The 16,044-nt window shown below is 41.2% G+C and overlaps 1 protein-coding gene across 5 annotated transcripts in view; it reads right to left on the reverse strand.

Annotated features, from left to right (window-relative positions):
* Positions 1 to 1,014: 1,014 nt before the first annotated feature.
* The window catches only part of LOC131935710 (kinesin-like protein KIF16B), a 69,577-nt gene continuing 54,547 nt past the window's right edge, over positions 1,015 to 16,044 (reverse strand). For all 5 annotated transcript variants that reach the window (XM_059292260.1, XM_059292259.1, XM_059292264.1 and 2 more), the window contains exons 30-37: positions 15,136 to 15,281; positions 12,404 to 12,583; positions 9,525 to 9,564; positions 9,115 to 9,153; positions 6,859 to 6,969; positions 5,934 to 6,023; positions 5,700 to 5,780; positions 1,015 to 2,137 (exon numbers count right to left, since the gene is read on the reverse strand). In XM_059292260.1, coding sequence (XP_059148243.1) covers positions 1,982 to 2,137; positions 5,700 to 5,780; positions 5,934 to 6,023; positions 6,859 to 6,969; positions 9,115 to 9,153; positions 9,525 to 9,564; positions 12,404 to 12,583; positions 15,136 to 15,281 — 843 coding nt within the window. In that variant the 3' untranslated portion in view covers positions 1,015 to 1,981. The remainder of the gene's footprint in view (positions 2,138 to 5,699; positions 5,781 to 5,933; positions 6,024 to 6,858; positions 6,970 to 9,114; positions 9,154 to 9,524; positions 9,565 to 12,403; positions 12,584 to 15,135; positions 15,282 to 16,044) is intronic.

Here is a 16,044-nt window from a genome sequence, read left to right on the forward strand (position 1 = left end):
ACTAAATCAATTATTCCATAGCTGGAGACATTTATGGTGGCCTATCCAGAACTTTCCTTGAAAGCGAAGGGAAGAAGGCCAAGCCCCCCCCCCCCCCACCTACAGTTCCCAAAAAAAAATATCACTTACTCTTGATGCTCCACAAGATCAAGGTTGAGAGAAACAAGACATACAAAGATGTGGAGTTGTGGTTTTAAAAACTGTTCCCCCAAAGCAGTTATCAACCCGATAGGTTTGAATGTAGCATCAACTGCTGCATCACGTCTTTATTAAATTACATTACTCCACTAAATTTTGATTATTTTTCTTCTGCACTAAATAAATGTGGCATTTTTTAAAATCATATTTCAACTCATGTGATTTTTTAAAATAATGAACACATTCTTCCTGTTAATGTTACAAACACAATAGTTTTAGAATTATTCTATGTCCAAAGAAAAAAAAAATGATTTTTTAAAAAATGAAAATTGGGCATATATATTACAAACTTTGCAGTAACTTTACCAATTTCTACACTTCTATGTTATTTAGTTTAGAAAATATGGGTTCTCAAAAATGACACTTTTTGAAAATCAGTTTTTTTAGCAAATTTTGCTTTTTTAAAAATCGCATAACTTTTTTATTTATTGAGATATTTTTATAAAATTTGTGGCATAGAGCTTACAATTAAAAGTTCTTTCATGACATACTCACTCCAGAAGTCTGCAATCAATAGTTAATTTCAGTTTGGACTACCTACACTCATACATGTATATATGTGTGTGTATATATATACATATATGAGGAAGGGAGGGAGCCAAATTGAAAGTTCGCCCCAGGAGGGGTCGCTACGCCTCTGAGTGTCTGGAGACCAAAATGTTTTTTTGGTTCACCAAGTTATTCAATCAAATGTGAAATGGTCTAAATAAACCTTCACAGCTGACCTCATCAAAAGTGATCGCTTCATATAGGCTACACATTTATGATTTTGTGACCAAACTTTCTCGGGTTACAACTCAAGACAAATAATGCGCAGTGTTTCCAATTTTTATTGCACTCTATTTGATCTGTAACCTTTCCCTAGATCCTCTAGTAGATGTCCAACCAATCATTTGATCCACTAGTAGATGTCCAAGCAATCATTTGATCCACAGCAGTCAAACTCTGGTGTCTGTGGTGGTGTGTTAGGGGCCATCTGTGGTGTGTCAGGGGCTATCTGTGGTGGTGTGTTAGGGGCCATCTGTGGTGGTGTGTTAGGGGCCATCTGTGGTATGTCAGGGGCCATCTGTGGTGGTGTGTCAGGGGCCATCTGTGGTGTGTCAGGGGCCATCTGTGGTGTGTTAGGGGCCATCTGTGGTGGTGTGTTAGGGGCCATCTGTGGTGGTGTGTCAGGGGCCATCTGTGGTGGTGTGTCAGGGGCCATCTGTGGTGGTGTGTTAGGGGCCATCTGTGGTGGTGTGTCAGGGGCCATCTGTGGTGGTGTGTCAGGGGCCATCTGTGGTGGTGTGTCAGGGGCCATCTGTGGTGGTGTGTCAGGGGCCATCTGTGGTGGTGTGTCAGGGGCCATCTGTGGTGGTGTGTTAGGGGCCATCTGTGGTGGTGTGTTAGGGGCCATCTGTGGTGGTGTGTCAGGGGCCATCTGTGGTGTGTTAGGGGCCATCTGTGGTGTGTTAGGGGCCATCTGTGGTGTGTTAGAGGCCATCTGTGGAATTGTGTGTCAGGGGCCATCTGTGGTGTGTTAGGGGCCATCTGTGGTGGTGTGTTAGGGGCCATCTGTGGTGGTGTGTTAGGGGCCATCTGTGGTGGTGTGTTAGGGGCCATCTGTGGTGTGGTTTTTAAAGTTACCAAAACAAAAAACATTTTTAATGCAAATTGAGAAAAATGTCAGCTGTAGAAGAATATTGTAAATCACAACCCAATCATTTAGATTGCAAGTCAACATGTCATCTGAAGCACAAGTTAACATGTCATCTGAAGCATATGACATACAAAAAAGCACCAATCATGTGGTCAAGTTCCTGGCTGTTTCAAAAAGTCCTCTCCTAAAAAAAGGTTCAAAGTCCACCAGCACTTGCTTGGTCAGTTCTTTGTTTTGGGATGGGTGGAGTGGACACTCTGGTATTCTCATACACAGCTCCACAGCGTGACGAACGTACTGCTGCAAGGCAGACATTTGGTCAAATACTACAGGTGTTAGAGCAAGGCAGACATTTGGTCAAATACTACAGGTGCTAGAGCAAGACAGACATTTGGTCAAATACTACAGGTGCTAGAGCAAGACAGACATTTAGTCAAATACTACAGGTGCTAGAGCAAGGCAGACATTTGGTCAAATACTACAGGTGCTAGAGCAAGACAGACATTTGGTCAAATACTACAGGTGCTAGAGCAAGGCAGACATTTGGTCAAATACTACAGGTGCTAGAGCAAGGCAGACATTTGGTCAAATACTACAGGTGCTAGAGCAAGACAGACATTTGGTCAAATACTACAGGTGCTAGAGCAAGACAGAAATTTGGTCAAATACTACAGGTGCTAGAGCAAGGCAGACATTTGGTCAAATACTACAGGTGCTAGAGCAAGACAGACATTTGGTCAAATACTACAGGTGCTAGAGCAAGACAGACATTTGGTCAAATACTACAGGTGCTAGAGCAAGACAGACATTTGGTCAAATACTACAGGTGCTAGAGCAAGACAGACACTTGGTCAAATACTACAGGTGCTAGAGCAAGACAGACATTTGGTCAAATACTACAGGTGCTAGAGCAAGACAGACATTTGGTCAAATACTACAGGTGCTAGAGCAAGGCAGACATTTGGTCAAATACTACAGGTGCTAGAGCAAGACAGACATTTGGTCAAATACTACAGGTGCTAGAGCAAGACAGACATTTGGTCAAATACTACAGGTGCTAGAGCAAGGCAGACATTTGGTCAAATACTACAGGTGCTAGAGCAAGACAGACATTTGGTCAAATACTACAGGTGCTAGAGCAAGGCAGACATTTGGTCAAATACTACAGGTGCTAGAGCAAGGCAGACATTTGGTCAAATACTACAGGTGCTAGAGCAAGACAGACATTTGGTCAAATACTACAGGTGCTAGAGCAAGACAGACATTTGGTCAAATACTACAGGTGCTAGAGCAAGGCAGACATTTGGTCAAATACTACAGGTGCTAGAGCAAGGCAGACATTTGGTCAAATACTACAGATGCTAGAGCAAGGCAGACATTTGGTCAAATACTACAGGTGCTAGAGCAAGACAGACATTTGGTCAAATACTACAGGTGCTAGAGCAAGGCAGACATTTGGTCAAATACTACAGGTGCTAGAGCAAGACAGACACTCGGTCAAATACTACAGGTGCTAGAGCAAGACAGACATTTGGTCAAATACTACAGGTGCTAGAGCAAGACAGACATTTGGTCAAATACTACAGGTGCTAGAGCAAGGCAGACATTTGGTCAAATACTACAGGTGCTAGAGCAAGACAGACATTTGGTCAAATACTACAGGTGCTAGAGCAAGACAGACATTTGGTCAAATACTACAGGTGCTAGAGCAAGACAGACATTTGGTCAAATACTACAGGTGCTATGGCAAGACAGACATTTGGTCAAATACTACAGGTGCTAAGGCAAGGCAGATATTTGGTCAAATACTACAGGTGCTAGAGCAAGACAGACATTTGGTCAAATACTACAGGTGCTAGAGCAAGACAGACATTTGGTCAAATACTACAGGTGCTAGAGCAAGGCAGACATTTGGTCAAATACTACAGGTGCTAGAGCAAGGCAGACATTTGGTCAAATACTACAGGTGCTAGAGCAAAACAGACATTTGGTCAAATACTACAGGTGCTAGAGCAAGACAGACATTTGGTCAAATACTACAGGTGCTAGGGCAAGACAGACATTTGGTCAAATACTACAGGTGCTAGAGCAAGACAGACATTTGGTCAAATACTACAGGTGCTAGAGCAAGGCAGACATTTGGTCAAATACTACAGGTGCTATGGCAAGACAGAAATTTGGTCAAATACTACAGGTGCTAGAGCAAGACAGACATTTGGTCAAATACTACAGGTGCTATGGCAAGACAGAAATTTGGTCAAATACTACAGGTGCTAGAGCAAGACAGACATTTGGTCAAATACTACAGGTGCTAGAGCAAGGCAGACATTTGGTCAAATACTACAGGTGCTAGAGCAAGACAGACATTTGGTCAAATACTACAGGTGCTAGAGCAAGACAGACATTTGGTCAAATACTACAGGTGCTAGAGCAAGGCAGACATTTGGTCAAATACTACAGGTGCTAGAGCAAGGCAGACATTTGGTCAAATACTACAGGTGCTAGAGCAAGACAGACATTTGGTCAAATACTACAGGTGCTAGAGCAAGGCAGACATTTGGTCAAATACTACAGGTGCTAGAGCAAGACAGACATTTGGTCAAATACTACAGGTGCTAGAGCAAGACAGACATTTGGTCAAATACTACAGGTGCTAGAGCAAGACAGACATTTGGTCAAATACTACAGGTGCTAGAGCAAGGCAGACATTTGGTCAAATACTACAGGTGCTAGAGCAAGGCAGACATTTGGTCAAATACTACAGGTGCTAGAGCAAGACAGACATTTGGTCAAATACTACAGGTGCTAAGGCAAAACAGACAGACAGCAAGTTGGAAGTATAAATAATCTGCAGTTTTTATAAGAGCATCTACCCTCATTAACCTTAATCTATTCAAACAGCCTCTAACAACATAAACAGCCTCTAACCACATAAACCACCTCAAACCACATAAACCACCTCAAACCACATAAACCGCCTCTAACCACATAAACAGCCTCTAACAACATAAACAGCCTCTAACCACATAAACCACCTCAAACCACATAAACCGCCTCTAACCACATAAACCACCTCTAACCACATAAACAGCCTCTAACCACATAAACCACCTCTAACCACATAAACCACCTCTAACCACATAAACAGCCTCTAACCACATAAACCGCCTCTAACCACATAAACCACCTCTAACCACATAAACCACCTCTAACCACATAAACAGCCTCTAACCACATAAACCACCTCTAACCACATAAACCACCTCTAACCACATAAACCACCTCTAACCACATAAACCACCTCTAACCACATAAACAGCCTCTAACCACATAAACCGCCTCTAACCACATAAACCACCTCTAACCACATAAACCACCTCTAACCACATAAACCACCTCTAACCACATAAACAGCCTCTAACCACATAAACCGCCTGTAACAACATAAACCATCTCTAACCACCCAAACTGCATCTGACCACATAAACCACCTCTAACCACATAAACAGCCTCTAACCACATAAACCGCCTGTAACAACATAAACCATCTCTAACCACCCAAACTGCATCTGACCACATAAACCACCTCTAACCACATAAACCACCTCTAACCACATAAACCACATAAACAGCCTCTAACCACATAAACCACCTCTAACCACATAAACCACCTCTAACCACATAAACCACCTCTAACCACATAAACCACCTCTAACCACATAAACCACCTCTAACCACATAAACCGCCTCTAACCACATAAACCACCTCTAACCACATAAACAGCCTCTAACATTATAAACCACCTCTAACCACATAAACCGCTTCTAACCACCTACAGCTGAAAAGAAAAAACGCACTAACCTCCAGTAACGTCCGCCTCTCTAAAGCAACTTTTTTATTTTTGTGGAAAAATTTTCTGGGTGGAAAAATTAACTGGTTGACCTGAGTAAACAATGACATGTGTGAGTGACATCAGTAAGTGATATGGTTATGATATTAAACAAGTGGTACTTGTGGTTGATGGGTGCCCCCCCCCCACATATTTGATGGGGTGCCCCCCCCCCCCACCCATGTTTGATGTGGTGGCGTACTTACTGAAGGATATTTTTTCTTGAGAGCTGAATGCATCTCCCTGAATCTGCTGTAGCGGCGAAAAACATACCAGGCTTCATTTCCTACTGACACCTAGCGGATTCAAACGTTGCTTATGGGTTAGATGATCCAATCAGACGTGTCTGATATTTGTATCGATATATGTATCATACATGTCTAATATATGCATCGATATATGTATGATAAATGTCTGATGTATGTATCAATATATGTATGATACATGTCAGATATATGTATCAATATATGTATGATACTTGTCTGATATATGTATCCATATATGTATGATACATGTCTGATATATGTATTGATATGATACTTGTCTGATATATGTATCAATATATGTATGATACATGTCTGATATATGTATTGATATGATACTTGTCTGATATATGTATGATACATGTCTGATATATGTATCCATATATGTATGTTACATGTCTGATATATGTATCGATATATGTATGATACTTGTCTGATATATGTATCGATATATGTATGATACATGTCTGATATATGTATTGATATGATACTTGTCTGATATATGTATCAATATATGTATGTTACATGTCAGATATATGTATCCATATATGTATGTTACATGTCTGATATATGTATCAATATATGTATGATACATGTCTGATATATGTATCCATATATGTATGTTACATGTCTGATATATGTATCAATATATGTATGATACATGTCAGATATATGTATCAATATATGTATGATGCTTGTCTGATATATGTATCCATCTATGTATGTTACATGTCTGATATATGTATCCATATATGTATGATACATGTCTGATATATGTATCCATATATGTATGTTACATGTCTGATATATGTATCCATATATGTATGATACTTGTCTGATATATGTATCCATATATGTATGTACCTACCTTGACTAGATATTCATAATGTAGGTCACGGCCACTGCCACGTAGAACAAAGGTTGGGATCTCAATACTCAACATAGACTGCTTGTCTACAGCACAACTCATCTGTCTCACCTGCACAGGCAAGACAGCAGTCAGGCAAGACAGCAGTCAGACAAGACAGCAGTCAGGCAAGACAGCAGTCAGGCAAGACAGCAGTCAGGCAAGACAGCAGTCAGGCAAGACAGCAGTCAGTCAGACAAGACAGTCAGACAAGACAGCAGTCAGACAAGACAGCAGTCAGGCAAGACAGCAGTCAGTCAGACAAGACAGTCAGACAAGACAGCAGTCAGACAAGACAGTCAGACAAGACAGCAGTCAGACAAGACAGCAGTCAGACAAGACAGCAGTCAGACAAGACAGCAGTCAGACAAGACAGCAGTCAGACAAGACAGCAGTCAGACATGCCTACCACTGTCAGCCAAAAGTAGGAACAGTTATGCCTAAAAAGAGGAATTTGAAGCCAAAAAGAGGAACATACGCGCGGACGCAACTTTACTAAGTCAAAAATAAAAACAATTAATTAAAAATTATTCTAATGACATTAGTAGGCTTCTAGTCCTATATAACTAGTCTCTAGGATACATTTAAATACTGCTTAATGTCAGCTTACATTTTAAAAAAATAAATTAACCAGTAACCACCCCCCCCCCCCCCGAATAAGAATCATAGATTTGACATAACATTATTGATTTGAATATTTATGTCTTGCTATGTTCTAGGCTATATGAATAACAATTGCTAAAGGCTTCATCATATGTAATATATAATATAAGTTATGAGCAAAGACCCTTGATCTACCTAGTAAAACTCCTAGTTACTTCTTACTAAGTTCTTCATAATAGTAGTTACTGGTTAAGTTAAACTTACAAGATAGATCAGTATTCACTATTTCAGTATCTACTAGTAGATCTAGTTACAATTCTAAATCTATTAGATTTACTACTAACTAGATCTAGAATTAGATTATACTGGTAAAAATTGTAAGTAAATAAGGAAACAGAAACGTGTGCCAAAGGGAGATAATCGCTATTTCCTGACGTATTTTTCAATTTACTTGATTACCTTTCTTTATTCTTTTTTTTTTTAAATCGGAACCAACTGAGTCAATTTCGGAATGACGGAACAAATTACTTTTTAACGCAATTTCCATTCTGGAGAATTGCGATTATTAACTCGTCATTTCTGGGAATGGATGGATGGATGGATGGATGTCCGCAGCTTTAAGTCGTATCTCCTCCTCAACGAAGCAATATCGAGGACTAGTTCCAAAAGCAAATATGTTAAGCAAGTTCCAAGGATGATTGTGTGCCAAAAAAATTCCCGGAATTCCTTCCTAGATTTTCCGGAAAAGCCAAAAAACCTCGAACAAATGCAGTTTTTGCTCCATATCTCGGCAACCTGACCACTTAGCGATTTGAAACATTTACCAATCGATTCCTGCCATAATTTAGACCAATATTGCCGAAGAAAGTTTTCAAAAATATCCTTCCTTCTAAAAAATTAATTAAGAACATTTAAACTGAGCATCGTGTAGGTTTTTAGCGCAAAGCTGAGGTTCGAAAGGATTTTACCATAGCGAATGAGCGGAGGTTCGAAAGGATTTTTTTTTTAAATTTCGACTGATACGGGAGGCTAGCCTGTCGCGACGTGGGATCGTTCGCGTCACTGCGCGCGGCAAGAGAGAGAGAGGCGAGCTACGCGTCGCTCGTTTTTTTCCACGTGCTAATGTTTACAAACAAGAGGGCGAGTTTTAATCATAGTCAAATGCTGATATTAACGTTTTAATATTTGGGCACCGTTGCTGAATATATGATTTATCTCGATTTAAAATTGTTATGGATAACATAAGGAAATTGCGCTTAAACTGTCACTAGACTTTTTATTAACTTGTTTAGGTGAAAAAGCGGGACGGTTCCGATTTTGGCGGGACGGTAGGCATGTCTGGCAGTCAGACAAAACTGCTGCCCCTGGTGCTACTACTGCCACTAGTGCTACTGCCCCTGGTGCTACTGCTGCCCCTGATAATACTGCCCCTGGTGCTACTACTGCCCCTGTTGCTACTAATGCCCATGGTGCTGCTACTGCCCCTGGTGCTACTACTGCCACTAGTACTACTGCTCCTGGTGCTACTACTGCCCCTGATGCTACTAATGCCCATGCTGCTACTGCCCATGGTACTACTGCCCCTGGTGCTACTAGTGCCCTGACACAACTTACCAAAGTTTTTCTGTCATGTGTTGCCACAGTTTCACAAGACTAAAAGAAGAAATGATTCAGTTTGTTAGAGACCTACACATCATTCAGTGTGTTAGAGACCTACACATCATTCAGTGTGTTAGAGACCTACACATCATTCAGTGTGTTAAAGAACTACACATCATTCAGTGTGTTAGAGACCTACACATCATTCAGTGTGTTAGAGAACTACACATCAGTTGAAATTGACATTTAGACCTACAAGATTTAGACCTAAGACCTTTAGTTTTAGACTGATACGATATAGACTTAGATATATATCTTATATTATATAAAGACCTTAAACCTACAAGACTGTGACCTTAAACCTTCAAGATTGTGACCTTAAACCTTCAAGATTGAGACCTTAAACCTTTAAGATTGAGACCTACCTGACTCCTAGTTACACGCAGCTCAGCTGATTTTGTAGCACTGAAAATACGGAATATGTCCATGATGGATTGAAACAGACAGACATACAGACAAAAGCAGAAATACAAACTCATTAGTCTAGTCCATGTTTTCATTTCATCACTCATCAAAACATGTTTTCATTTCGTCACTCATCAAAACATGTTTTCATTTCGTCACTCATCAAAACATGTTTTCATTTCATCACTCATCAAAACAGGTTTTCATTTCATCACTCATCAAAACAGGTTTTCATTTCATCACTCATCAAAACATGTTTTCATTTCATCACTCATCAAAACATGTTTTCATTTCATCACTCATCAAAACATGTTTGGATCAATCAACTGAATTATTTATTTTTATTTTTTCTGTACTAAAATGAAGGCTACCATTTTCTTCCTGAGAGCTTTGTTCATTCACTGATTTACAAGATTTGTTGGCAAGGAAAATACAGTTGCATTTTAACTTTCTCGTATATACAAAGCATAGAGAAAGTCTTGTAATCGTGCAAAAAAATTAGATTTTTGCAAATCTTGACGTTATACACCTCTCCTTGAGTCGGAAAAACATAGTTTTGCAATCTTGTCCGTGCGTCTGTGTGTGTGTGTGTGTATGTGTGTGTGTATTTAGAATGGATTAAAAATCATGTCTATATCCCGAGTAGCCATCCCCTGTTGTTTTACATAAGAATATTCGAGATCATTCCCAGGAGATCACTCCCGGTTTATTCATAAATATACTTTAACTTAAATTAAACTTAATATTTATAAATTTGATGCTTAAAAATATTAAAATAAAATTGGCAAATCAAGATAACTTGATAAATAAACCGGCAGTGATCTCCCCTAAACTTTCTCGAATATTCTTATATAAAACAACAGGGGATGGGAACTCGGGATATAGATCTAGTTATGATTTTTAATCCATTTTAAATACTTAAACTTTTTAAAATAGAATAGAATCTCATAGAAAAAAAGAATTGCACACCAAGCGAACGCCAAATAAAGATGTTAATTATAATAGTGCGCAATATTATTAGTACTTTATAAATTTACATGCGTTTTTTCAGAATTCGGAAATAGCGTAAATTAGTACTTCCGGTCAAAATTTGAGAGAAGGTAGACAATTAGATCTTTAGCGCAATTTCCATTCTGGAGAATTGCGTTTATTAACTTGTCTTTTCTGGGAATGGATGAATGGATGGATGGATGGATGTGTGTCCGCAGCTTTAAGTCGTATCTCCTCCTCAACGAAGCAATATCGAGGACTAGTTCCAAAAGCAAATATGTTAAGCAAGTTACCAGGATGAACATAGGCCAAAAAAATTCCGGGTTTCTTTCATGGATTTCCCGGAAAAGCCAAAAAACCTCGAAAAAAATGCAGTTTTTGGCCCATATCTCGGCAACCAGACCACTTAGCGACTTGAAACATGTACCAATCGATTCCTGCCATAATTTAGAACAATATTGCCGAAGAAAGTTCTCAAAAATATCCTTTCGTTCGGTCACAATTTTTTTTTTAATTAATTAAAATTTGGACCGAATTAGTAGGCATTTTATCCAACCACACCACACGCGTCATCACGTTCAATAACTGCGCCATCACGTTCAATGGCTGCTACATCACGTTCGGTAGCTAGGCGCGCAATGGTTTTTAGTCATGTTACTCTATTGTAAATAAAACATGTAAAATACTGAAAAAAAATTAATAAAAAACGTTTTAATAACTAACCAATGGTTTTACTAATCCTGCTCTTGATTTACGCTACGACAGAGCTATTTTTAGATAACATAAGGAAATTGCGCTTAAATGTCACTAGACTTTTTAATTAACTTGTTTACTCTTACATGTGAAATTTCATTTATCTATCTGAAATAGTACTCAAGTTATAGGTTTTTGAAAAATTCAAAGTAGAAAAAGTACCACTTCCAGTTATCGGAAATCGCTCAAAAGTTTATACGGATCTACGATTTTGATATAATACTTATATATGAAATTTCATCAACCTAGCTGTAACGGTACTCAAGTTATCATGTTTACACACACACACAGGCAGACACACAGACATACAGACAAGATTGCAAAATTATGTTTTTCCGTATCAGTGAGGTGTAAAACGTCGAGATTTGCAAAAATCTCGATTTTTTTTTTGTTCGATTACATGACTTTCTATATACTTCGTATATACGAGAAAGTAAAAATCTTTCTACTGACATCCACCAAGCCAACAAACTGTGCCACACAAACAGGAAAAGTCTCAAAATTAAATTCTCTGGACACTCAACTCTTTCCCTCATTATAAAAATATTAAATTTCTCAATTATTTTCAGGATTAAGTTGTTTTTTTTAAGTCACCCTGATTCTAAAAATATTAAATAAATTTTTTTACACCTGTTTTGAAGGCAAAATCTTAACAAAAAACAAACAGATTTTTATCCATGCTGATGGAGGGATTGTAAAAAACTTGTATTGGCTAATATTTAAAAACAGGACCACCTATTCTAAAGCCCCCATTTTTCTTTTGGTAAACATTTTAATAATAGCATGACCTAGTTAAGGCTAGCTTGCTGACAGTGATGTTACTATGTGCCAGTCAGGCCAAATTGTTTAGGCTTTTTTTTTTCTCCAATATTGCTTAAGAAAAAATGTTGGAGGCTCTGTATTGGCAGAGAGCTATCACATGTTTTTTCAAACTGAATATTCTTCGCGGGACATTTTTGAATGATATTTCAGGACATCAGTAATCTGATAAAAGTTTCTGAACAGACACATACATACAGAAAATAGAAGCAGAAAATCAAATACAAGCAGATAAACACACATACAAACCCACAAACGAACACATAGAGAGCTGTACCTGAACTCCAACTGGGCTCTCAGTAAACTCATCTCCCTCTGATGTAAACTTTTGAGTCTCTCAATTTCTCTCTCCCTCTCCTGCTTGTCTCTCTCTCGCTCCAACTTGCGAAGTCTCTCTCTCTCTACCTTCTCCTCAAACAGCCTGCACTTGACTTCCTGCTCCACCAGGCTGTTCAACCTGCGCACGCAGCCAGACTTAGTGGTGCAGGGAGTGTCTATTGCTGTTGGTGCTATGTGGCTGATGTAGTGTGTGGTATGGTGTGTGGCTGATGTAGTGTGTGGTATGGTGTGTGGCTGATGTAGTGTGTGGTATGGTGTGTGGCTGCTGTAGTGTATGGCTGATGTAGTGTGTGGCTGCTGTAGTGTGTGGTATGGTGTGTGACTGATGTAGTGTGTGGCTGATGTTGTGTGTGGCTGATGTTGTGTGTGGTATGGTGTGTGGCTGCTGTAGTGTATGGCTGATGTAGTGTGTGGCTGATGTAGTGTGTGGTATGGTGTGTGGCTGCTGTAGTGTGTGGCTGATGTAGTGTGTGGCTGATGTTGTGTGTGGCTGATGTTGTGTGTGGTATGGTGTGTGGCTGCTGTAGTGTATGGCTGATGTAGTGTGTGGCTGATGTAGTGTGTGGTGGCTGATGTAGTGTGTGGTATGGTGTGTGGCTGCTGTAGTGTGTGGTATGGTGTGTGGCTGCTGAAGTGTGTGGCTGATGTAGTGTGTGGCTGATGTAGTGTGTGGTATGGTGTGTGGCTGCTGTAGTGTGTGGCTGATGTAGTGTGTGGCTGCTGTAGTGTGTGGTATGGTGTGTGGCTGCTGAAGTGTGTGGCTGCTGTAGTGTGTGGCTGATGTAGTGTGTGGTATGGTGTGTGGCTGCTGTAGTGTGTGGCTGCTGTAGTGTGGTATGGTATGTGGCTTCTGTAGTGTGCAGCTGATGTAGTGTGAGGCTGCTGTAGTGTGTGGCTGCTGTAGTGTGTGGCTGATGTAGTGTGTGGTATGGTGTGTGGCTGCTGTAGTGTGATGCTGATGTAGTGTGTGGTATGGTGTGTGGCTGATGTAGTGTGTGGCTGATGTAGTGTGTGGCTGCTGTAGTGTGTGGCTGCTGTAGTGTGTGGCTTCTGTAGTGTGTGGTATGGTGTGTGGCTGATGTAGTGTGTGGCTGATGTAGTGTGAGGCTGATGTAGTGTGTGGCTGATGTAGTGTGTGGCTGATGTAGTGTGTGGTATGGTGTGTGGCTGATGTAGTGTGTGGCTGATGTAGTGTGTGGTATGGTGTGTGGCTGCTGTAGTGTGTGGCTGATGTAGTGTGTGGTATAGTGTGTGGCTGCTGTAGTGTGTGGCTGCTTTAGTGTGTGGCTGCTGTAGTGTGTGGCTGATGTAGTGTGTGGCTGATGTAGTGTGTGGTATGGTGTGTGGCTGATGTAGTGTGTGGCTGATGTAGTGTGTGGTATGGTGTGTGGTTGATGTAGTGTGTGGCTGATGTAGTGTGTGGCTGCTGTAGTGTGTGGCTGCTGTAGTGTGTGGCTGCTGTAGTGTGTGGCTGATGTAGCGTGTGGCTGATGTAGTGTGTGGCTGCTGTAGTGTGTGGCTGCTGTAGTGTGTGGCTGATGTAGTGTGTGGCTGATGTAGCGTGTGGCTGCTGTAGTGTGTGGCTGCTGTAGTGTGTGGCTGATGTAGCGTGTGGCTGATGTAGTGTGTGGCTGATGTAGCGTGTGGTATGGTGTGTGGCTGATGTAGTGTGTGGCTGATGTAGTGTGAGACTGCTGTAGTGTGTGGCTGCTGTAGTGTGTGGCTGCTGTAGTGTGTGGCTGCTGTAGTGTGTGGCTGATGTAGCGTGTGGCTGATGTAGTGTGTGGCTGATGTAGTGTGTGGTATGGTGTGTGGCTGATGTAGTGTGTGGCTGATGTAGTGTGTGGTATGGTGTGTGGCTGCTGTAGTGTGTGGCTGATGTAGTGTGTGGCTGCTGTAGTGTGTGGCTGCTTTAGTGTGTGGCTGCTGTAGTGTGTGGCTGATGTAGTGTGTGGCTGATGTAGTGTGTGGTATGGTGTGTGGCTGATGTAGTGTGTGGCTGATGTAGTGTGTGGTATGGTGTGTGGTTGATGTAGTGTGTGGCTGATGTAGTGTGTGGCTGCTGTAGTGTGTGGCTGCTGTAGTGTGTGGCTGCTGTAGTGTGTGGCTGATGTAGCGTGTGGCTGATGTAGCGTGTGGCTGATGTAGTGTGTGGCTGCTGTAGTGTGTGGCTGCTGTAGTGTGTGGCTGATGTAGTGTGTGGCTGATGTAGCGTGTGGCTGATGTAGTGTGTGGCTGCTGTAGTGTGTGGCTGCTGTAGTGTGTGGCTGATGTAGCGTGTGGCTGATGTAGTGTGTGGCTGATGTAGCGTGTGGTATGGTGTGTGGCTGATGTAGTGTGTGGCTGATGTAGTGTGAGGCTGCTGTAGTGTGTGGCTGCTGTAGTGTGTGGCTGCTGTAGTGTGTGGCTGATGTAGCGTGTGGCTGATGTAGTGTGTGGCTGATGTAGCGTGTGGTATGGTGTGTGGCTGATGTAGTGTGTGGCTGCTGTAGTGTGTGGTATAGTGTGTGGCTGCTGTAGTGTGTGGCTGCTGTAGTGTGTGGTATAGTGTGTGGCTGCTGTAGTGTGTGGCTGCTGTAGTGTGTGGCTGCTGTAGTGTGTGGCTGCTGTAGTGTGTGGCTGCTGTAGTGTGTGGCTGATGTAGTGTGTGGTATAGCGTGTGGCACCAACCTGTCCTGTCTCTCCATCTCCAACAGCTTCAGCTTTTCAAACTCTATCTGGTCAAGCTGTGAGTCCCTCTCTTGGTGAAAAGCTTTGAGCTTCTCTTCCAAGACTTGCACTGTGCCCTCAAGCTCTTCCCTCATCATCTCCAGCTCCTGGGGGGGTAGGTCTAAACATCATTGTGTGGCTGACACACGTGGTCTACACATTATCATGTGACTGGCACACGTGGTCAACACATTATCACGTGGCTAGCACACGTGGTCTACACATTATCATGTGACTGGCACACGTGGTCTACACCAGTTGCGGATTAAGGGGGGGGGGGGGGGCTTAAAGGGCTGCATTCAGGGGCCCCCTAAAATGTACAGCTCTATTTTTAGTTTTCACTATAAAAAACTAAAGTTATAATTTTTACATCACAAGCTTCAATTGTTTTTTTTTTAAATATCCAACTTTTGCACACACCTAAGTATAAATATCAGCTGTCATCACCTTCTACCCAGACATTGTTTATATAAAGCCGACGTTCACTACAAATAACATTGTCCGGACCATGACAATAAAATTGTTTTAGCCTTAAAAACACAACCAGCAGCCCAATTGTGACAGATGATTGACTCATCTTTTAAAACAGCCAGCAATTAAAAGTCACTTTGTCAGATAGCTTCACTCGGCGGTAACAAAACTATATAAAATAATACTGTATAGGGTCTAGACAGTGAATTAGTTCTCACTCGCACGCATTCAGACAATCAGATTTATTGGCTAACCCTAGCCATCAACGGAAACAGTCCTAACCATCTTTAAATTGTATTAAAATGAAAAGCCATTTTATTTACCAAAGACCACAAAATGAGTTGTTTGCCATGAATAAACTTCAAAACGCCCCGCCTGTAATCAGGTGTCGTCGCTTTC

Source organism: Physella acuta, unplaced genomic scaffold, assembly GCF_028476545.2.
Source record: "Physella acuta isolate Inbredline_101_S28 unplaced genomic scaffold, ASM2847654v3 ptg000155l, whole genome shotgun sequence".
In the NCBI taxonomy this organism is placed as follows: Eukaryota; Metazoa; Mollusca; class Gastropoda; family Physidae; genus Physella; species Physella acuta.